The sequence below is a fragment of the Zymoseptoria tritici genome, chromosome 11 (genome assembly GCF_000219625.1).
Source record: "Zymoseptoria tritici IPO323 chromosome 11, whole genome shotgun sequence".
NCBI classification, from domain to species: domain Eukaryota; kingdom Fungi; phylum Ascomycota; class Dothideomycetes; order Mycosphaerellales; family Mycosphaerellaceae; genus Zymoseptoria; species Zymoseptoria tritici.
In genome coordinates, this window is record NC_018208.1 from 1,408,489 (window position 1) to 1,430,870 (window position 22,382).

The following is a 22,382-nucleotide window of genomic DNA, read 5'->3' on the forward strand; positions in this document are numbered from 1 at the left end:
CCGGCTCCTATTAAGGCTGCCTCTATATCGTCGACCCCTCTAGTAACTAGCAGCAGAGGTAGACCGATCCGTCGCCCTCGGAAAACGGTATATATCTTAAGCGCAGCTACTAGCACGAGGCCGTAGATCTATTACTCGCGCAAACGACTCGCACGGAAGCTAGAAACACCGAATCCGGTGTCAAACGCTCGGCTAATTAGAGCGCTAAGAACTCCTTCAGTTTTGACGCTCTTAGCTATATATAGTATTACTATTTCGTTCCTTTCGAATTATATAGCTACACCTCTTAGTTAAGTAGTAGCAAAGGCTACTCCTCTATTTACTAGCCCTTATAGTAACGTTTAGTTCGAGAGCTAGTAGCTATTACCTAAGGGATAGGGGACTCTTCCGCTCCGGCGACGAAATTTTTGCTCCTGCCTAGTTAGGAAGTTGCGGAAAAATTCCCGATCGGGCTTAGCGCGAAGCCCGGAAGTAGGGCTATATTAACACTCTATCTTTTGCTTCATTTATTAGCGGTGGAAAGGGTAGCTTAGTAAAGGGGCTCGAGTGTTTGTTTCTCCTTCTGTTAACTACCTTCTTTAGCGTCCTTAGTTCGAGCCGATCTAGAGAGCCCATTTACTAAGGCCACTAGCGTCAGTAAGACTTCATCTTTTTAATGTTGCTTTTTGGTCGGAAAACTTCCTTTTTGGGTTTAGCGTGCTTAGTCATAGCTTAGTCACCTATAGCCGGAAGTGTTGTGGATCATCAGACTGACCATCAGTGAAGTGCACGTGACTAGTGCCAAGGCATTCCCACACACAGATAGCTGAAGTGAGAATCTCACACTTGAGATTCTCTCTGCATGACAATATATACCTGCCAATCAGAGGTCTTCTTCCACTCAGCTTGAGTCCAATCACAACAGGAAGTTCTTTCCTGTTGTTCTCCTTGTAGACACTTCGCACCGTGACTGACAGCTTTCGATCACTTAGCACGCTCCGTGTGGTCCTGCCGGCCATCGCTAGCCCAGCGATGTCTACTACAATCACACAGACGAACACTGGGCGAGATGCAACCTGGCCTAGAGGCTTGCCTGTTCTATCTCTAAGACATTCTTAAGGATTGTGGACGGGAAGTGCAAGTCCGTACGTCGACCACCTGGGTTGTCGTCTCGGCCGGCTGTGGGAAAAGTGTGTTTGCTATCCATCTTTGGCAATCGCGCATCAGTTTACTCCAACGCGACTGAGCGGGAATATGCCTGGAGGATAATTGTGGTTGGAAGGAGATGTTCGTACGCTCGACCTTCTGGATTGTCTTATCTGGTTGGATTGTGTATTTGCGATCTATTATTAGCCATCAAGCTTCGGAAAATTTCCAACTCAGTGGGAAGATGCCGCTCCAGTGTATTCCGTGTGTTGCGAAGGAGTATTGAATGGAAGAACATGTACTGCATTTCCGGTCATCGTCAATTTGAAAACTATCTGTAGCGCAGTACATAATCACGCCTCGCTGGTCTGTCTCTTCTCATTCGCTTCTCCAGCTCGCTCTGCGTCTCTTCAAACGCCAGCCCATATACATCAAGCTCAATCTCCTTGCCCGCCTTCTCCAAGCGTGCACGCAGATCCTCCGTTACGGTCATGCAGTGCTTAAGCAGCAGTCCCCGAGCATATGACAGCATGGCCCACCTGTCGTCCTGAGACACGATGCTATTCCAAGGTCCATGATACACCAGGATGTTGCACGCCGGTGCGGAGATCTCGACAGTGAGACTGACCAGGCTTGGTATTTCCAGCGGCATGTTGATGGATAGGCGATCATGGCGAAGTCTCTCTATACTGAATTTCTCGTAGGTGGGAAACCTTACTCGGACGTGCTTGACGTTGGCGAGGTACTCCTGATCTTTCGCGGTAAGCCAGTGACAGTCCATGACTGGCTCCATAATCTTGATGGCGAGTCTTGTGATGTATGGCATAGCGTACGCTGGTGGTCGAGGTCCAAGCACGTGGTGAGGCTTCAAGCAATATTTGCAGAGCTGACGTCCTCGATCAGACGGCGAAGTGACAACTTTGGCAGGATTCCGACAGAGGTTCAGACCTACGGCTTTACATTCGCGCATCCTAAGTTCTGAGTTGCGGCCAAGGGTGGACATCCCTTCGTTGAAAATTTGCTTATTGACGCGCAGAAGAGCGGTTCTATTCGGCAGATGAGGGATGTTGTTCGTGGGATGCAAAGCGTTCTCGGGGAGCGCATCTCTCTTCGAGAAAAACGTGTCTGTGCGGAAGGGTGGTTTCGTCCATAGGTGTTCGTAAATGCACAGGCGCAGTTCCATCGAGAGGCCCATGAATGTTGCTTCTGAGTAGTTCCTGGTGTGCATGAGACTGTCCATTTTCGATGCACCAGATCGGGTGGATGGTCGGCTGGGACACAGAGGGACGGAAGTCAATCAAGTCATGGAAATGGGAAAGAGGACTTTGAAGTCCCGGCGTTGAACAAAGACCAAAGTGGGAGGTGCGCTTCTGGACGGGTAGACAAAGAAAAGGCCAGATGCTTTGGTAACTTGCTGATGGGAAAGTCATTGTCCTGTCAGTATTTGCTGTCTCGGCTGATTTTGATCGGTCATCGCTGAAGTTCGCAGCGTGGGCATTTGCGTGGTAGTATCGCACGAAACTCTTGGCCCAGTCTCGGTGGATCTTGGTCGGTCGTCGCTGGAACAGCGGACAGGTCTGCGTGGTCTCGCAAGAAAATCCTAGCCCAGTCTCGATGGATTTGATCGTCGACTGCAGCTTGAGTGTGCAACATGGATGTCTTGAGAGGTTCATGCCCATTCTCGAGCAGTTTGGTCGTTGTTATCGCTAGAACAGCGGAGATGTCGGCGTGTTGTGGCGAGTGTCGCGAGAGACTATTGCTCAGTCTTTGTTGCTCTCCTCGTCGATGGAGAAGTTGATGGACGGTGTTGTTGACGATGTCCTCGGTCGTTAGTTGTCGCAATGAGAGCTCATTGACGAAGTTCACTGAAGGGTGTTTGACCTGCACTAATTAGGACGCGATTGATGAACGTCTGACTGTCGTAACTCGGTGGGCGTGCAAGGTCTGGTTCTGTTTGGATCTCCACTCGCAGACGGATCAAATTGATGTGGCTTTGGTTGGCTTGATCATTTGATGTAATTTTGACGTCTGCGAAGGTGATGGACTCCTGCGCCGCGTTGAGGCACAAAATCGTGGAGGAGGGCCCAAGCGGTTGCCTCCAACTACTTGGGTGCCTTGTGCGGGCTTTCTCAACTCCTGGTGGCGAAGGCCGTCTCGTTTGAAGAATCCGGAACTGTGGGCTCAGCTCGGTCCAAAAGAGCACGGAACATCTTCCATCATTTGGAGATCACATTCTGTGGGCCCTCCGCCGTCTCGCCTGTAGGATCCGCAATTGTGGGCTCAACCCAGACCAGACGAGCACGGCACGGATGGACCTTGGCATAGCTTGCCCATCCAAGGTCTTGATGTGTAGTCCACCTGGAGCTGGAGGAGTTCCACCAGTTCCGTCTCGCCTGAAGCACCTGGTGTTGTGGGCTCAATCCAGACCAGACGAGCACAGTAACTGATTTCCTCGAGGGAAGTACACCACGAACGCTTCGGATCGGGATACGCGAGGCGCATTTCCTTCGCCAGACCTGCAATCGTGACCGCGTTCCCGAGAAGAGCCAGGACCACGCCAGCTGCGTAAATATGCATCGAGGGAATTCTCCTCTCCGTGCAGGCGATGTTGACGGCATGGAGGCCTATATCGGCCGCTCTCATGAGCACCGTGACCACCACTGGTACGAGGCTGAGCCTCGGTGGCTTGGTGCGCAGCCATTTCTTCGGAGTCTCGAAATTCTCCACGAGCATGACCATCGCGCAAAGTGCGAGGGCGAACTTTACCCAGCCCATTCTCACTCGAATCTCGGAGCCGCATTCCGCCCAGTCCGGGCCCGATCAGGTCTTGGTGGAGTTCGTGTGATGTATGAAATCCGGCATTGTGTTCGAAGCGCGTCTCTCGGGTGGTGGTGCCGGTGGTGTGATGTGTGTTTACGTGGAGCGACCCAGCCCCACGCAGAGTGGAAGTGGAAGAATGCCCACAAACAGAGGATTGTGCCTACCTCATCTCGTCCCTGCCCAAGTCTCTTGTTACTACAGCTGCTACCTGGTTGGCACGGAAGGATTTGCTACACCTCCACGGGTGTCTGCAGAATGCAAGCTTCTTCATGCCAGCTTGTCATCCTCACATCCGTCGCAACGAGCTGATTCTCATTCCTCCATCTCCCTAATGATCCCGCTCCAACTGCACCGCATGTGTCGGACAGTCTGTGCGAGGGGATGGAAATTCACTTCCGGAGGGTAGTGTGATGTGTCTTGATGGGAGCCAAAAACGGCAACGATACTTCGCAGCCCAGCTTAGACTGCACGAGCCAAAGCATCGGAGCGCAATTTGAGCGGAGGCACGGAGGGTAAGGTAGGTCTGCAGTCTTGCTGAAGAGACTCCGAGGTTTATTTAATTCTACTTCGAAGATTTGTTTGCATGTGAGCCGCGCGAGTCATGACAGCTTGAGCGTCACATTCATGATCATCAGTGATCACCGCACCCGTGTTCTGCCGATGGTGCTTCTAGTTGACTCGCTTTGCGCTCCATTTACCAGGCCGATAACGATCCAGCCCCGGCGTGCAGTGTGCACGGGAACAGAGGGGGCCATAGACCATATTCGACAGACTGGCACAAGGAATGCTCGCACTCTCGGGAGAACAAGGCAATGTCAAGACACCTGGCACGGCGATCGCACGCGATTACGCCCACGATTGAGTGCCTGCACACTGCAGTTCTGCGGTATATCCGTCAGTTTGGCCTTGTATAATATCACGGCGTTCATGGACCGGCTAGTTTGATGACGGATGCGCTTGCGTGTGCCGACATGATTTACCAACCGTGCCTGCCGTAGTGATCGTCCCTGGTGCGGTCCTGGAACCTGACATGAGCCGCGCAGCGCAGCGCCCGATTGGATCGTGATCAAGTATCACTCCGAGCAGAAGGATGCGCTACTTTCGGCCCCAAAGACGAACTACAGCGAGTCGGCGACCTGTCATATCCACCAAGGCAGACATGACACCACACCCAACCCTCTTTCAAGCGCCATAGTGCTCGCTTTTATACATGCTTTCCCTGCGCAATCCGAGACAGCATCGACCGACCCTCGCTTTGCTTCGCTGCTGATCAAGCATCATGAAGTCTTCGCTTCTCTTCATCGCCATTGGAGCTATTACCACCATCTTGCCGGTGCGCGCAGAAGTCAACCTGACGGCTGCCGCAGCTCTTCCCGAGTGCATTGTGAAATGTGGTCTGTCGGTCAGCACAAAACACAACTGTCCGATTGGCGCTGCCTGTTCTTGCGACTTGGATGGCCCCGTGAGCAAAGACCTCGCAGCGTGTGTCACAAATGTACACCACGGCTGCAAAGCATGGGCCGATGTACTCTCCGGTCTCCATTACCAGGCAGACAGCTGCGACTGGCCGACAGACCGCAATAAACAGCCTGCAGTGAAGAAGACTGGCATCGCGCTTTTCGTCTTGTCGACGCTATTCATCGTCGCTCGCTTGGCTTCGCGATGGCCGCGGTGGGGTGGTGCAGGCTTCGGTCGGGATGATGGTAAGTCGAAGTTCGAAGTCGAGAGCCTCAAGCAGAGCTGGGCGTTCAGAGCCGTCGCTAACAAACGTGCCTCGCAGGGCTGGCCGTCATATGCTGGCTACCGATTCTAGCTTTGTGAGTGGACCGAACAGCAGGAATTCCTCTGGAGCCTGGCGTCAGCATGTCTTATCAGCTTCTGGCCCAAGGCTTCATCGCCTCTGAGACTCGGCTGACTCTTTTGCCCTTTGACTGTAGAACGATCGCGGGTTTGATCAGCTTGAATCTGGGTCTCGGCCGCGATCTGTGGACCCTTTCAGTCTCCAATGTCAAAGACTGGGCAAAGGTACCGCAAACAAACTGGCGTATGGTATCCAGCGTCCCTACTGACACGATGTTTCAGTGGTTCTTCGTCTCCCAGGCGCTTTACGTCTTCGGCGCATTCTTTACGAAGCTCTCCTTGGTCCTGCTCTACCTTCGTATCTGGCAGGAAAGTCCTGAAACACGCACGTTTCGATTGATGTGTAAAGCCACGGGTGCAGTCTTGATGCTCGGAGGCGTGGCTTGCATACTGGCTACGATCTTCTCGTGTCATCCTATCACGAATGGTGAGTACGTTGCCGTTGTCGGGATCGCCTTGACTGACCTCGTGCGTTTTGCAGCAATACGATATACCAATCGGGCGGGGGGTACCTGCATCAATCGAATCGCCTTGGGTTACTCTGTCGGTGGGATCAATGCCGTCTTGGACATCGTCGTCATTGCACTCCCTATTCCGCGACTTTCGAAATTGACCATCTCGCTACGACAGAAAATGGGGTATGTCATGCCCTTCGCTTGAACGTCCGACCGTCGACTGATCCACTTGCTGTAGCATTATCTCTTGCTTCCTCATTGGATTCACCGTGACGGCTTGCACTGTCGTCCGACTCACCCACCTGCACAGTCTGACCACGATCCTGAATCCCACCTGGGACTTTGTCGAACTGAACCTGTGGTCTTTGATCGAGGTGAATTGCAGCATGTATGTTGACCCTCTGCACGAGACATATCCTCTCGAACTTCAAGACCGTCTTGCTCCCCGCTAATACTTCAACTAGGATCAGTTGCTGCATGCCCGCCATGGCTGGCTTTGTCAAGCGAACCGGCAGATTCGTCACCAAAAATGCTCCCTTTGTGTCTTCGGGGTCCAGGGGAGCTGCCATCGACGAGTTCCATCTCGAGAAGACAATCAAACACAATCAACACAGCGAGGAGTTCCGCGACGTGGGGACTCCTCCTCCGGCTTACTCCCAGCTTCAAGTGTGAGGAGATGTGTATCGAATACCTCACCTTCATAGCATCAACTATGCTCATTCAAGTCTTTTCAAACCCGCAAGTGCAACGGAAGCGATTTTCGGTCACTCTCAAAATGGCGTTCAGGCTCCCAGTCCCAAGCCATCCGTGTACCTTTGAGGGACCATCCTCCTGCTATCGAAGCTGCTTCCTCGTGACCCCAATTTCGTAATCCTGGAAAGGAAGTCAAAAGCGGTAGCCCGAGGCCGCACTCTTGTTCTGGGCAGACCTCACCCACGCCGCTGCGAAACTTGCAAATACCTGGCCGGTGGAGTTCCTTGCTTGACCGGTGCTCCCTACTATAGCATGGCGACCTCCGAGTGCAAACCCTGGAACGATAGAGATTCTTCTCCGGCCGACATCTCCGATCATGGCATGGCCTGAGTCCGGGCAACAGCAGAGGCAATGCAGTGCAAACGACATTGCTGAGTCGTGTTCTGGCGGAAGCATCGGCGATTCAACATTAGCTTGAGGTCGTTGCGCAGCGATGAGAGAGCGTTTTCATGAGTGTGATTAAGATTCGACAGCAGCCTCCTGTCATTTTGGTGTCGACTCTCTCCTGTCCACGCCGCGTTTCTGTAGGCATGGCTGGTACTCCAGTACCACAGACGTTCATAAGCACGATTCGCGACTAGCCTGTTCCATCAATGCTCGGACCCCAAGTTGCTCCGTCACGACGACATTCCAGTCGCACGCTCTGAGCCTCGTCGATCCTCCCTTTCTGGCACATTTTCCACGAGGTCATGGAATTTGCCTGGCGAATCGTGTCAGCTCTGGCGGCCAGACGTGCTATGGAAGATGTTTTGCTCGAAGACATTGTGTAAAATTTACGGAGAGCACTGACATGTTGTATCCAATCGAAGCCATCGGCGCAGAGCTTGTCTGAATAGAGGAAGATGCGACAATCTCCAAAGTGCTTCGGGTGCTCCAACGGAACCAGGTGTCCAAGCCACTCGAATTCGCAGCCGAGAAAGGACTTTCCATCCCTCCAGGATTTACACTCGGAGGTCGCTACGCCATGGTCAAAATCACCGGTTATGATTCTAACTCCTCGGTCATCTTCCGGATTAAAGCGGTCCATAGACTTCATTTCGCAGTTGGCGTCGGCGAAGCGATTGAACAGAATCCCATAGTGTATGAGATCACGCTCTACGATCGAGCTGTCGGAAGTCGAGATGGTATCCTTGTCATGGCCGTGGTCGGTCGATTCAGTTGGGAATCCGCGGCCCTAAACATCAAAGGGTATAAGGGTCAGCGATGTTACAGCGATAAAGACTTAGACCTGCAACCCTTCAGAGACTTACCGTGTGGGCCAAGACCGCGAGGCAGAGGAGTTGGAGTCCGTGAGCGCCGAGCATGGTTCCTGAATCAATGGAAGAGAAATATTATCTGGCTGGGGGACTGTGTGACGGTTTTGTATATCTCTGCTGCCATATATTTCGGTTCAGACAGTCCGGTACCGTAGGTTTGTTTGGTGTCCGACATTTTGCGTTCCATGGAATTGTTGCAGGCACCAAGCGAGTAACAAAGCAGTGACTGCGCAAATTTCGGGCACTTGCCTGAGCCGAACCTGCGCGTGCCTGCCAACGAATGAGGTACGACATCCATCATTGGCATGTGATGACCGTGGTATACATTACCGGGCTTTAGGTTGTTCGCTTGGTCAGAGTATGTCTCAGGAAGAGTTGAGGTTTGGGGAGGAGTAGTTGTCCAAACAGTTGGCGTTGCTCGCTCTGGCTTGTGAAGCTCAACTCAATCGCGGCGGAGCGGTCCGAAGTCCGGCGGCAGTGACGTCTCGACATGAGCGAGCACGAATGCTAGAAAGAAACATCTCCCTTCTCTCTCTTCGAAGCAAAGACATCTTGTACCAACAACTTCAACATCACGACCACACTCTCTTCTGGTGCGTCTGAGTGATACATCGAGACGACTCTTTCCCATCAGCTCGAACGAACGAATCCGACGCCACCACCGTTCCTGCTTTCATTGCACTCGAGCAGTATCTCGAACCCGTATTCGAGCTTCGATCCACCAAAAGCTGCCACAATGGTGCGCCACAAGAAAGACTTCTCGTCCAAGGGCAAGAAGGGCAGCAATGGACCTGCGAGGACATTCGCCCAGCACACCCACCCCGACCGCGAAAATGGTATGAATGGGCACAAAAGACCGGCCTACAAAGCTGCAGCCTGGGATCTGAATCACTGCGACGCGAAGCGATGTTCAGGAAAACGCCTTATGCGACTTGGTCTCATGCGTGAGTTGCACGTGGGTCAGAAGCACTCTGGCGTGGTCATCAGTCCGAAGGCGAAGACAATCCTCAGTCCCGCGGACAGAGAGATTCTCGAGCAATACGGCGCAGCAGTGGTCGAGGCGAGTTGGAACAGAATAGAAGAGGTGCCTTTCAACAAAATAGGTGGACCCAACAGTCGACTATTACCATACCTCATTGCGGCGAACCCTACAAACTACGGCAAGCCGTGGCGGCTGAACTGTGTGGAGGCTCTAGCTGCTTGCTTTGCGATCTGCGGAAAGGACGATTGGGCGGAGGACATTTTGAGCACATTCTCTTACGGACCGAGCTTTCTCAAGATCAACAAGGAGGTGCTCAAGCGCTATGCAGCATGCACGAGCGAAGAAGAGATCAAGAAAGCGGAGGAGGACTGGCTAGAGAAGATTGAGAATGAGTGGAAGGAGGATCGAGAAGCGAGAGAGGATAACAAGGACGATGCGTGGAGAGGCGGCAACATGAATCGAAGGCTGCCGACTGGGTTGGAGGATGGTGACAGCGAGTCCGGCGAGGAGGATAGCGATGAGAACGACGATGACAGCGACACGAGCAGTATGGGAGGAATACAACTCGGTGGACCAAAGCCAGGAGACCTACCACCAAACAGCGACGATGAAGCAGAAGGAGACGATGACGACCCGTACGGCCTGCCACCGAATGACGACGACGAAGAAGAGATGGCAGAGCTGCGCCGCCGTGTCCTTGCCTCTAAGCCCTTCGTCAACTCGACCAAACCTCGCTACGATGAAGTCGAGGAGCGCAAGCCTGAGAAGATCCAACGACCGACTGAGCCAGCAAAAGCAGAGCTACCGGTCGACTCTGACGCCGAGTCTGGTTCAGATCTTGGTGATGCTGGCGACGATGACTTTGACAACATCATGAACGCTGCACCCGTCACAGATCGAGCGGGGATCACGGCTGCACAGAATAAGCGGGCAATGGAGAAGGAGGGCAAGTTGAGCGCGACGTTCTCGAGGGCGGTCATCAGTGCGCCGAACAGGCCGCCGTGAAATGGTCGATGATTAGCGCGAGCGTATGACACAACGTTCGCCCAGCATGTTTCCCCTGTGCGTGAGGTATCTCCTTGAGACGACAAAGGTCTGTGCTATCAAATGCGACACTGACGGAGCAGCGGCCAACACTTCCGCGGAGGCATGCAATGAACAAAATTCCCAGATTTCCCGCAGACTTTGCCAGAAGAAAAGCGAGGAGCGGAGGGTGGGAGTGAATTTCATAGCATTCGAAGTTTGTTGCACTTAAGCTACCGTATTCATCACGCAATTTCTCAAACCACTGATCCAAATCCATTGAGCTCACCCTGCTCATTTGTCTGTTTGCCGCCAACTGTATAACCCGCTCGCCATCGCATCTTCACACTACCACCCTTCCCCCTTTCAACGCCTTGTAAGCGTATGATCTGTGTGATGCCGTCTTGTTGTTTTGGTGCTAAGTTTCTGCTTGATTGAGGTTCGAGTTTGAGCGTATAGCCCTGTGAGAGTCAATGTCAGTTCTGTGGGTGCGTCGTGTTTCCAGGTGTGAATGCGTACTTTTGTTACGGCCAATTGAAAAGTCAAGTCTCCTATCGGCTCAGCGGTGGAGTTGCTTATTCTGCTGTGGATGAGGAGCTCTTCGCCTTCGCGTGTGACGGTGAAGATGGTTCGGATAGCGGAGCTGGTGACTGTGATCTCTGCTGGCTTGGCGGGCTCTGGTAGAGAAGAAGAGAACTCCCACTCATCGTCTGGAGGTGCTGCGGCAGTGCCATTGCTGCTGCTGTCAATGCCGAGGAGATCCATATTTGGGGAAGGCGGCGGTTGTGATGATTTTGCGGTCGTCTGCGCTTGGAAAGGTGAGGACTGTCGTGAAGGTGTGCTGAGCGCCGCAAAGGGGTCGGAGGCTTTTGCCTTATTGTGGGCCATGGTCTGTGACTGAAGAGATGATGGAATCGGTGTCGTGGGCTTGGATGTGGGTTGGGAGTTTGATGCGAAAAGGTTGAAGCTCGCTGGCGTTGGAGATGCGGGAGGTGCGGCTCTGGACTGTTGAGAGAAGATCGAGTTGGCTGCAGATGATGGTTGAGAAAATTGAGCCATGATGTCTGCGTTTCCAAGAGAGATGCCACCGCCTTGCCCGTAGTTGCCATCGCCCATGTTCAAGCCGAGAAGATCGTCTTCCAGTGCATTCCCGGCTGATTTCGGCGCTGCAGAGCTTGACGATTGGTAGCTTGTGGATTCTGACGGAGCAGCCTCTTCTGATCCCCCGAAGTCTATCAAGCTCAATTCGTTGTCGGGACCCTTTTGTACGCCGGCTCCACTGACGCCCAGTGTGCCCTTGGGTATTGCATTCGCAGCTGCAATATCTCCCTTCTTCACCAGCTTGTATCTTTCAATCGTTCGATGAATCGAATCGTTGATCTCGAACAGCTTTGCGACTGCCTCTGTATCGTCACTTTCCTCCTCACACATTTTCTGGATCTTTGGGTGTGCGCTAGCCAGTGAATTTGCCAGCTCTTCAAACACATCTCCCTCTTTGATCTCGTCGCCCTCCTTGTAGCCTTGCAGCATTTCCTCCAGGAGCTTCGCCTTTTGCTGGATCCGGCTGACCTCCTCCGCTGCCTTGGCGCGGTAGTCGGTCTTGTTTCGTGTGTCATATCCAGCCATGACCTTCATCAATTTGTTCGCTTCCTGCAAATCGTGCGGTGTGCCTCGACGGATCAATTCCTGAAGTTTTGCACTCTGCGACTCTCTTTCTTCTGCCTCCATCTCCTCTGCCGACTTTATGTTGTCACTTGGATTCAACACTGCGACATCCTCGCGCCTGACTTCGGGGAATTGGTAGCCCTTGTAGTGCAGTAGCCTGTGCATATCCCGGACGAAACCCAGGTCCTCCTTGTATTTGCTCGTCTCGCATATGGTCCGCCGCCATTCTTCGATCAACTCAAGAATTTTGTTCTGCACTCTTGTCGTTCTGATCGGCGGGCGTTCGGGGAAGCGTCTGACCAGCTCGTTGAGGAATTCCTTGGTGGAGATTTGTAGGTGGAAAGGGTAGCCGCAGTTCTTCACGCATATGTCCAGCAGTGATAGAGCGAGCAAGCTGACATTCGGGTTGCGGTGGTTTATGAAGCCAACAATCGTGACAGCAGCCTCGCGCGGTGCACCGCCTTTCTTAGCATTGATCAGGTCCGCGATTTCGAGAGACAATGCTAGATTCGGCTCGAAGTTCTCGGGAGAGCAGGCGTTCTGTATGTACCGCTGAAGAGGTGTTGCTGCCGGCTCAGTAGGAAATGCGAAGCGATCGCGCGCAGCATAGCGGGCACTCGCAGCCTCCATGGTCCGCGCAGGTGGTGGTCGCGTCGTCGCCGAAGGAGGGGGAAGGGGAAGGGGAGGGAGGAGGGGAGGAGGGGGATTTTCTAGAGCGAGAGTTGTCAGTAAAGTGAGCAGGAGTTGAGTTGTTCACTTGACGTTGCCCCGGCTTGAGAAAGCGTGGCGGGGCGGCCCGAAGTCCGAAGGTGGGGGTTCCATGGCCTCTTGTCCCATCCAAAGCGTCGATGCATTGACACCATGTGACCGCATCTCGCGAACGAAGGGCAAGATGACCAAATCGACAGCGGCGTTGAGTCCGCCGCGGTCGGAATACCCGGAAGGCACCATGTGAAAGGTGAGAATGATCCATGAAGTGACATGGATGCATCGGGGAGTCGAAGCAAGACTCGCTGCGTATTGAAGACTCCAGGAGAACGCATCCATCAGCCGCTGAAGGCGCACCCACTACGTCGCTGCCGGTGGAGGTGACTGACAGTTGAATTCCTTGCCGTTGGTGCGGAATGTCCAGTTGTGGAGGAGAGCGCCCACTGCTGGCCATGACGGGCGGAGCACAAGTCCAAGGATGCGGATATCGGCGAGAGATGACAATGTGTTGTCGTTGTAGAGCCGAGTTCGGCTTCCACTTGTTCTCTTCATTGCGATGACAGTCTGCGCCAATGACCTGGCACCACCAGGCCTTTCTGCGCTCGATAAGGATAGTCGACTTGCAATGCGGGCTGCTTCCTCGAAGCCGGCGGACGGAATGTACAGCAGCGAAACTGCTGGCGGCTTAGTCGGAATCCCAGAGGAAGCGAACCAAGCCAAGGAGAGCATTTGCCGTATCGATTCTTTCCGCCGGACATCCCGCGTTCGACAATCCAGCAGGCATAGAGGAAGATGCGACAATCTCCAAAGTGCTTCGGGTGCTCAAACGGAACCAGATGTGGCTTGTCACCCTCTAGGAAGAAAAGAACAAGTCGAGGAGAGCATAGGCCAAGGCGATTTCTTTCGCCGAAATAGCCCGGACTCTCGATACCGCGGGCATGAGAACAGCTTGGTCGTCTTGAAAGAAGATGAGAACCCGTCGAGGAGACTATTACAGTAGCGATTTCTTCCGCCGTACAACCTGGAGTTGGCGGCCCAGCATGCGTAGCAGCAGCTTAGTCTCGTTCTCTCCGGCGCCCGGAGAGAACGAGAACTGGTCCAGGAGAGCATCTGCCGTGGCCGTCTCTTCCGAGAGGGTATGTGGCTTGGACTTCTTCGGCCAAACATCCCGAACTCGCCAGTCCAGCAGGCGCAGTAGCAACGCGACGATCTTGCAGGGTAGCAGCGGCTCGGTCGCCTTCGGAGAGCGAAAGAACAGAGATCAAGTCGAAAAGGTAGCACTTCGTCGAAGGCGACCTCGCCGTCTTCCTGCAACCAGCTTTGCTTCTCTCCAAGGCATCGCATTCGCTCGAATCCAGTCCACCGATTTGTTGATGTCTCTCCCACATCCACAATCCATGGCTTTCACGGTTCGATGATGAGGAGGTAAGGATTACGATCTGGGGTATGCTGATTGAACTTACTGCTCCTCTGGCTTCCACACTGGGTGGCACCAGCGACCACGCCACCACCAGCGACCACCGCCGCGCCACTCGAGATCCTTGTTCAAAGTTCGCCAAGCGAACACCACGGCCAACGATTTGATCACTTGGCCCGCAAGAAATGCCCAGAACGCAGGAGTGCGATCTAGGCTGCAGGCAGCCGCCCAAAACTCCAGCTCCGAGTGGAAAAGGGCGGCGTAAGTGACTAACGCCCACCAGACAAGAGCAAACCAAGGAGTAAATTTTTCAAATATTCTTTTCCGGGAGTCCGGATATGCTTCCAGGGAGAACAAGATCAAAAAGGCACAGTATACAACTGCGGCCCAGTTCGCTACGTGGCGCTCGAGAGCGCCGCACTCTGTCAAGCTTCCACCCCAGAAAGCAAGCCACCAAGGATCGTCGGCCGCAGGCGTGGAATTGGGGTTTCGAGGGTCCGGAGGATATGGTGCCATTTTCCGCGGGTGCTCGAAAGAGACGAGGTACTACGAGCGCGCGCGCGAAATTCACCACAACTTGATTTGTCCCGGCGTTGCCTAGACACTGTTGCTATATACTACAGCCGCTTCGTGCCTTCTGCAGCTTGCACAAGTCTCTGGAGGATAACAAGTACCATGATTCGATCGGCGTCTACCTCAAGATCGGAGACTTCCACGGTGGGAGAGCTCAGTCCAAGTGCATGATCCGAGACAACGGCGCTACGTTCAACAGTGTTATGTTCAATTGGGTGGCTCACGGGTTCGGCTCCGAAGAACTCGACGATTTCGGACACGGTCGAGTCTACGTCTACTCGGACTCGGAATGCACAGATGCTATCCACATTCTCGATTGGGTAACACACTTTCAGCTTCTCTTGATGCGGACATCCAAGCTGATCTATTCCTCACACAGGCGAACGCAACGCATAATCTGAAGCAGTGCTATCCTCTCCTGCCGAAGGATGGCAAGGATGTAGTCGGCCTTCGCTTGGAGTGTCGACGTGGCGATGCGAGTTGGTAGACAAGGGACTGGCAAATGCGGACGGTACTCACTGCAGGCAATGTACATGCGGAGTCAGTATGGGACGACCAAGTACGCAGAGTGAGAGATGGACACCGCACGGCGGTTTGTGGTCTTGGGGAACGAAGGAAAGGTTTGGTGGTGGCAGCGATGGAGACTCGGCAATGTACTTAGCAGCACAAGTTGCATACTCGATGAATATCGTCTCAGATCCTACCAGCACAGAACATGTGCCGCCATTGGAAGATCACATCCCGGCCGCATTGTATGGCGGTCCTGCAGATGCTCCGATCCCCTTTTTCGCTGACATCCGCATTTCGACGGTGTCTGGATCGTAGCGACGCTGGGCATTTGCAGCATTTGCTCGATCATCAAGCACCGCGAACGATCTCAAGTCCAAAGAGCAGGCTCAGCAGTACCGCTCACAATTCGCGCATCTTCTCTGGAAAGTCTGACGATACGGGAACAGCGCAGCTCGAACCAGGTCGGCCCTCCCATCGAGTCGCAGAGAGTGTCTTTCGTACGGACCCCCGCGTCTCCGTCTTCCTCAGGCACAGACGAGTATCTTGCATGGTGTTGGAGGCTGATTCGGTGGTTGCCTTCAACCCGGACCATCAGGAGTAGGACTCCATGTTGCGGAGTGGCGGCGACATTCCAATCTGACGGCCTTCGCTGGGCCCTTCTTCATTTTCAGGCAAGCATTCATTGGGTTCCCGCTGTTTGCCTGATCTGGTCGTCAGCTTGAAGCCTCTGCACGCGGAGGCCTTTCGGACTTACCCAGTCCATCCACGCTGCGCCATGAGTGCCGCGATCATCGACGTATGCGAACAATCTGCAGTATCCGAAGTCTTCCAAGTTCTCCGGATGGATGATCTGTGTAAGCCACACGAATTGGTCGCTGGAGAAAGACTTTTCGTTATCCGAGACTTTACAGCCGATTTCGCTCGTCGTCCTTGTCGAAGCGATCCAACGACTTCATCTCGCAGTTCTCGTCAGCGAAGCGATTGAACATGACGCCGAAGTATGTATGATCCCAGCGCTTCGATGGAGGCGTCGAGATCGTTCGATCGATGCTGGTTGTTGGCGGTTGAGCTTGAGCTGGGAGACCCTTCGCGGTGAGCACGAGAAAGGTCACACAGCCGAGTAGAGCTCCTGAGATCCAGAGCATGGATGTTGTGTGGGGAAATGACGGTGAACAGAGAGCAACGAAGAGCCTATGCTGTGAGGCCTTTGTTGTTTTCTTGGCCATCTTCCTAGGTACGAAGGAATCGAGATGCGAGCCAACAATGAAAGAAGGCAGCGTCGACATTTCGTGGTCTTGAGCTCAACAGAGTTCTGCTACTGCTGGCGCCAATGGGATCAAATGGTCAGCAAAACATTGTTTGATTCGAATGCCCTTCTTCTCCAAGCATGCCTGGTAAGCATCACTGACGCTGCACCTCCCTCCCACTCTCTACTTGCACTTCGATCGTCCGAGCCAGCTAACGGTAAGCGGCAAGAGAGACGTGGATATACACGGTAGGAAAGCCCGTGGGTCTGTCGCGACTGCTTTCGTTGAAAGCAGCTCATTTTCGCTGGACTTTCCATCTCTTCCACAGAACCCTCAGTCGTGCACTCAGCTGTGACTGTATACGCATGGTATTCGGTCGCCGTTGTGAACGTGAGAAGAATATCGCTTCCGTTGTGCAAAGGCGACGTGTTAATCTGTCCCGCACATGAGCCATTGGAACCGCTGTCGAGCTATCCGACACCTCTGAGCGAGCCTCCCTCTTGCTGGGACCCCGATCGTAGGCTCAGCTGTACCAAGATGCGCAAGGAGCTTCTTTGGGTTTTAAGCGTGATCCAAATCATTTCCTTGTGGTGCTTTCAGAAGTCGGTGATACAGCACAGATGGTAGGTTGAGGATCAGAATTAGTGGTACTCTGGGAACGAATGAGCGTTGCGGGAGTACTTTTGCCGTCCTCGAGTTCTGGTATTTCGTATTCCCAGTCATAAATATCTCTTGGGTGAGAACATCTTTGCAGGAGACAGTCCGCTACATCGGAGCGAGGACTGACGAGGCCTTGCGGTTCGGGATTGATGCGTTGTGGTCCCGCCCATGATCCACTGGGACTGCTGTCGAATCGTCCCGGAACCTCTGGGCGAGCCAGCGGATGACCAAAAGTCAGATTGCACACCACCACACGCCCACGGATGTGAGCTTTTTTTTCTGGCAGCAGCTTCGCAGATGTCCGGTAAAAATGGCGGTGGGTGTATAGAAAAGCTTCAGTGCCCGTTGCTTCTTCCTCTTCTTCTTCATCGATTCACTTCTTCCTTACTTTCATCCAAATCTCCCAACCCCTCGTCAAATACACAATATGGTCTGTATTCGAGCAATCCTCGTTGGCCTCGCGGCCATGCCCAGCCTGGGCTTCGGTGCTGCGCTCCCGCTTCCCCCAGATGGCTGTCGGGATGGTCCTTGCCCCCCGGTGGCCGCCGACGGATCATGGAAGCCTGTCACTTCCGTCAACCACGCAGCGAACTCCACCGCCACCGTCGCTCACAGTCACCCACCAAGCAAGACCTCGGGGATCATCCCCACGTCTACACACCACCTCAACTCCAGCTCCACCCACACCCTGGCCAAGCGCTGCCCTTGGCCATGGTGTCTTGACCCCTTCCTCATCCTGCTCAACCGCTACGCCGGGCCCAACTGCGGCACCTCCATGGAAACCACCGAGCACGACGGCGTGCAGGGGATCTTCATCTCGACCCACGACTGGGACGGGGACCTAGCCGATTCGGAATGCTTTGGCGACCAAGCGTTTCAAAGCCTCGCGTGGCAGTGGCAGAGCGAGGAGTTCGTTTCGCTCGATCTCTTCGGACAGTGCCGCCTGCATGTGTTTGACGACATTTCTTGTGGTGGAAAGCCTATTTACACGGTCGACTGGGTGAGTCGTTCTCTTGTTTTGCGGATGCAGAGGGGAGTCCTGACTGACACATTCGGGAAATATAGGTGAATCTCCCTGGTGCACAGACCGTATGCCATCCGGACGTCCGCGTTCCCGGGAAGCAATCGGTCGCGCTTCGTTTGGAGTGTCGCGCAACGACTGAGGAGAGGGCCGAGTGGATGCAGCAGCCGCAGGATGTTACCGGACCGGCGAATTGGTGGGTTCACTTGTCGCAGGCCGACGGCGACGGGGCGTAGACACTCGGCCTCCAGGCTGGTGCTCGTTAAGTCTTTGGCTTCGACATGGTCGATCTGGGCACGCGGTCTTTTACGGTGTTGGGCATGGTGCTGGACTACTCTCATTTTCGTCGCTTGGTCTTAGAGGCCGTGACATTGTCTTGTCGTTTTAATAGGTGTTGAGATCTTAAAAATGTATATGCGTGCTTCATTGAAACCGTGTCATTCTCCACGTCCAGACACTTGTTCGTGTGATCGGACATGACAACAGCTTGGTCGCGTTCCAGTCGCGCTCGTCGTACGGCAAAGACTCCGGCGTTCAACAATCATCCATGCCATCCACGATCCATCGGGCAGTCGACGGAGAGTCGACGATGAGGAGAGGATGAAGTCGAAGATGATCCTTTTTCCGAATGCACAGACCTCGCCAAATGTCTCGGGGGAGAACAACAGGAAAGAACGACCGGATACTGAAAATGACTAAGCGAAATTTGACGCTAAGCCAAAAAAGGAAGTTTTCCGACCAACACCAAAAAGATGAAGTCTCACTAACGCTAGTGGCCTTGGTAAATAGGCTCTCTAGATCGGCTCGAACTAAGGACGCTAAAGAAGGTAGTTAATAGAAGGAGAAACGAACACTCGAGCCCCTTTACTAATCCACCCTTTCCACCACTAATAAATAAAGCAAAAGATAAAGTGTTAATATAGCTCTACTTCCGGGCTTCGCGCTAAGCCCGATTAGGAACTTTTCCGCAACTTCCTAACTAGGTAGGAGCAAAAAATTCGTCGCTGGAGCGGAAGAGTCCCCTATCCCTTAGGTAGTAGCTACTAGCTCTCGAACTAAACGTTACTACAAGGGCTAGTAAACAGAGGAGTAGCCTTTACTACTACTTAACTAAGAGGTATAGCTATATAATTCGAAAGGAACGAAATAGTAATACTATATATAGCTAAGAGCGTCAAAACTAAAGGAGTTCTTAGCGCTCTAATTAGCCGAGCGTTTAATACCGGATTCGGTGTTTCTAGCTTCCGTACGAGTCGTTTGCGCGAGTAACAGATCTACGGCCTCGTACTAGGGGCTACGCTTAAGATATACACCGTCTTCCGAGGGCGACGGATCGGTCTGCCTCTACTAGTTACTAGAGGGGTCGACGATGTAGGGGCAGTCTTAATAGGAGCCGGTACAGATTCCTTACTAAGATTAGTAGTAGCTACGCCCTTACTGCCTACCGGCGCTATACTAATGCTACCCCGCCCTCTACCCCTCGCTCTACGAGCCCTTCTACCCCTTATTATTGCCGTTGCCGTTGCCGTTGCTACCGCTACTAACGCCTTAGGCTCCCTTACCCTCTACTCTACGGCTAGTATTACTTCCTACGTTTAAGCCGCTGTTCGCTCTACTTATTAAGTAGTAGTCGCCGTTATCTCGGCGCTCGTTTAGAGCCGGCTATTAGTATTATTATTGCCCTTACGAGCCTTACGGATATAATACGTGTCTCTTAGAGCCTCGAACGGCGTTGCTTCTAGTAGACTACTACTTATAGCTTGCTCTCGTGTAGCTAGCATTCGTATTAGTTTAAAGGCCTTAATGTCGTTTGTAAGCTATAAAGCGTTACTATCGTAGACGGACATAGCGAAGTCTAGCATACGAAGGAACGCTGCCTTAATCCTGTCTTGTGCCGTTCGCCGCTCTAGTAGTTGCTCTTACATTGCATTAAAGACGTCGTCGTAGGCTAATATCTACTAAGGCTGCTATTATATCCGACTAAGGGCTCGGTTGCTTACGAAGTAGCGAGGGTAGACGACTCGTACTAGTATTGCAACCCTCTTAATAATAGCCCTTAGCAACATATAGCTATAAGGGATGCTATACCGCTTAACTTTACTACACTCTATATAGTATTCTCGCACTAGATATAGCACCTAGGCTTCTGCGCTACGGCTAGCGTTCTAACGGTTAATAGAGCGCTTTACCTTAAGGGCGTAGTAGAAGTTCTTTAGTATGCGCTCTAACGTATACACCGTAACCTTACTAACGAGCTCCTTAAAGTAGCCCTAGTTATCTATAGATATAGCTAGCAGCGGTAAGCCTGCGAAGGTGTTTATCTCGAGCGGTTCTAGCTCGTTAAACACCTTGTTAACGTAGATCTTTATGCTCTCTACGCATTGCTTAAGGTTAAGGTTAGCATTAGTGTAGCCCTTTATACTACGATTGCTAACCTCTGCACGCTATGTCGAACTAGTACTAAGGTTAGCTAAGTGCTTAATATAGCATATAAGTAGCCGCTCCTTTACGTCTAACTACATGCTCTCAAAATACACCTTGTCGTCTAGAGTAAACAAAGCGAGCATCTGCTCGGCGATGTTATTAGCGGTAGTTACGGTCTCGGACTTTAGCTAAGGCTACACGAGCCTAGCTAGGGCGTCCTTGTCCTCCTTCGTATAGCCTAGCTTACGTTTTAAGCTACGTTTTAGTGCTAATCCGGCTATATTCGTACTATTTAGCACCTCCGCGGAGGACTTTACGCCGTCCGGTAGGTTAGTATATTATAATTAAGAGCTAGAGGCTATAGCGGCGACTGCTGCTAGTCGTGCATTAGTATTAGCGGTAACCGCGGCGGCTTCTCGTTTAGCACCGAGGTTAATACGTTTAAGGATGTTCTTAGCAGCATACTACTAGTAATATTACTACATAACTACGTAGAAGGGAGTATTAGGGATAGCGGCAGTAAGGCCCTTACTACAGTTAGAGACAATAACCTTTAGCATCCGTAGAGTCTTTAGATAGTTGTTAGCTACGACCGTAAGCATAAAGTGCTAGTTCTTAGCGCTCTCGCTCTTTATAAGGCTATAGGCTATAGGGAACCCTCGACCGGTGTTCGTAGTGCTAGTAAATACACCGAGCAGCAGATTAGCGCGGTTAGTATTAAATGTGGCGTCTACTTACATCGCGAAGTCTAGTACGAATCGCGAAGTAAATACCTCTTGTCGTAGTAGCTAGTAGACGACTTGTTTAAGCGATAATTTGACTGCCTTGCCGGTCTATTCGTCGTTTATAAACGACTAACGAGCCTTATAGCTAAAGCCGAGCGATACTAGTACACCGAGTAAGGCGTTAATAACCGTCTCTATCTCGCCGCTACCCTAGTACGTAACGCCCTTAGTAAGGTTGTAGTATCTCTTACGATTAAGCTAGAGGTCCTTCGACGATAGTTGCCTATATACCGTCTTATACGACTCTCCGGTAAGGCGCAGTTAAGCGGCATAGGCGAGAGCTTCCTAGTATACTAGCATTCGCTACTTGTAGACTATATAGACCGTCGGCAACGGCGCTATCTTATACGTATAGCTTAGGTTGTAGACGATTAAGACTAATTGTCTAAGCTCCGCTCCTCGGCGCATACGGTTATAAGACAGACGACAACTCTACTAGTAGTTACGAGCTCGGATGTTACGTACAGCTCTTATACGGAGGTGCCGGTGCTTATCGTCGTCGTCGTATATAGCTTCCTCGTATTCCCTATCGTTGCGAGTAGCATCGCTATAGTAGATGTAGCGGTAGATCGCTCGCTCCTTATTACTAGACGTACAAACAACGGCACTACTAGTCGTAAAGTAGTAGTCCTATAGACGCTAAAGGTAGTAGTCGGCATCTCGGAAGATCTTACTATTACGGGGATGCTCGAAGTAAGAGGGCCTAATAGAGTCTACGAACGACTAAATAAGCTCTCGTTGCTCCGGTGCGAGTAATAGATGCGGTTGCTATGCTAGCCTCGGTAATAGAGCCGGTAGTAGTATATCTACTACGATAGGGAGGTAGGGCTTAACGAGGGTCTTGCCCTTATAAACTATAGCCGGAGGTGCCGTTAACATAGCTATTAGATGCTCTGTAAGGCGTATCGAAGGCGGTGGAGCTAGTAAGTCGCTTAGTAAGTTAATAGCATTAGAGACTCTATTGCCGTAATTACGTAGAGCCGGTAGAGCGCTCGGTAGTAGACCTATAAGGACGCTAGTAGATAGCGAGTCGTTAAGGAAGTCCTTACTAAGCAAGTCGTTAAGGTAGTCGTCCTAAGCAGTACGCTAAAGGCTATA

The 22,382-nt window shown here is 52.4% G+C and overlaps 8 protein-coding genes across 8 annotated transcripts; 4 read left to right on the forward strand and 4 right to left on the reverse strand.

Moving 5' to 3' along the window:
• Window positions 1–1,456: 1,456 nt before the first annotated feature.
• MYCGRDRAFT_96812 (uncharacterized protein) lies at window positions 1,457–2,365 on the reverse strand (the record flags this gene model as incomplete). The annotated part of the gene is made up of 1 exon (XM_003848475.1): window positions 1,457–2,365. The coding sequence occupies one exon, from the start codon at window positions 2,363–2,365 to the stop codon at window positions 1,457–1,459; it is 909 nt and encodes a 302-aa protein (XP_003848523.1).
• A 1,040-nt stretch (window positions 2,366–3,405) lies between these two features.
• On the reverse strand, window positions 3,406–3,900 carry MYCGRDRAFT_96813 (uncharacterized protein; the record flags this gene model as incomplete). Its single annotated transcript, XM_003848474.1, has 1 exon — window positions 3,406–3,900. The coding sequence occupies one exon, from the start codon at window positions 3,898–3,900 to the stop codon at window positions 3,406–3,408; it is 495 nt and encodes a 164-aa protein (XP_003848522.1).
• A 1,324-nt stretch (window positions 3,901–5,224) lies between these two features.
• MYCGRDRAFT_96814 (uncharacterized protein) lies at window positions 5,225–6,932 on the forward strand (the record flags this gene model as incomplete). Its single annotated transcript, XM_003848413.1, has 7 exons — window positions 5,225–5,648; window positions 5,726–5,762; window positions 5,883–5,970; window positions 6,028–6,232; window positions 6,287–6,443; window positions 6,499–6,648; window positions 6,725–6,932. The coding sequence occupies 7 exons, from the start codon at window positions 5,225–5,227 to the stop codon at window positions 6,930–6,932; spliced, it is 1,269 nt and encodes a 422-aa protein (XP_003848461.1).
• A 1,040-nt stretch (window positions 6,933–7,972) lies between these two features.
• On the forward strand, window positions 7,973–8,631 carry MYCGRDRAFT_82703 (uncharacterized protein; the record flags this gene model as incomplete). The annotated part of the gene is made up of 2 exons (XM_003848414.1): window positions 7,973–8,187; window positions 8,264–8,631. The coding sequence occupies 2 exons, from the start codon at window positions 7,978–7,980 to the stop codon at window positions 8,324–8,326; spliced, it is 273 nt and encodes a 90-aa protein (XP_003848462.1).
• Window positions 8,632–8,812: 181 nt separating this feature from the next.
• On the forward strand, window positions 8,813–10,495 carry MYCGRDRAFT_77085 (uncharacterized protein; the record flags this gene model as incomplete). The annotated part of the gene is made up of 2 exons (XM_003848415.1): window positions 8,813–9,798; window positions 9,874–10,495. The coding sequence occupies 2 exons, from the start codon at window positions 9,006–9,008 to the stop codon at window positions 10,254–10,256; spliced, it is 1,176 nt and encodes a 391-aa protein (XP_003848463.1).
• Window positions 10,496–10,531: 36 nt separating this feature from the next.
• MYCGRDRAFT_77089 (uncharacterized protein) lies at window positions 10,532–12,610 on the reverse strand (the record flags this gene model as incomplete). Its single annotated transcript, XM_003848473.1, has 2 exons — window positions 10,532–10,735; window positions 10,794–12,610. 2 exons carry the CDS (start codon window positions 12,567–12,569, stop codon window positions 10,532–10,534), a joined length of 1,980 nt encoding a protein of 659 aa, XP_003848521.1.
• Window positions 12,611–15,672: 3,062 nt separating this feature from the next.
• On the reverse strand, window positions 15,673–16,350 carry MYCGRDRAFT_106229 (uncharacterized protein; the record flags this gene model as incomplete). The annotated part of the gene is made up of 2 exons (XM_003848472.1): window positions 15,673–15,848; window positions 15,902–16,350. The coding sequence occupies one exon, from the start codon at window positions 16,290–16,292 to the stop codon at window positions 16,053–16,055; it is 240 nt and encodes a 79-aa protein (XP_003848520.1).
• Window positions 16,351–17,481: 1,131 nt separating this feature from the next.
• Window positions 17,482–18,774, forward strand: MYCGRDRAFT_111350 (uncharacterized protein; the record flags this gene model as incomplete). Its single annotated transcript, XM_003848416.1, has 3 exons — window positions 17,482–18,054; window positions 18,120–18,271; window positions 18,648–18,774. 3 exons carry the CDS (start codon window positions 17,482–17,484, stop codon window positions 18,772–18,774), a joined length of 852 nt encoding a protein of 283 aa, XP_003848464.1.
• Window positions 18,775–22,382: the final 3,608 nt, after the last annotated feature.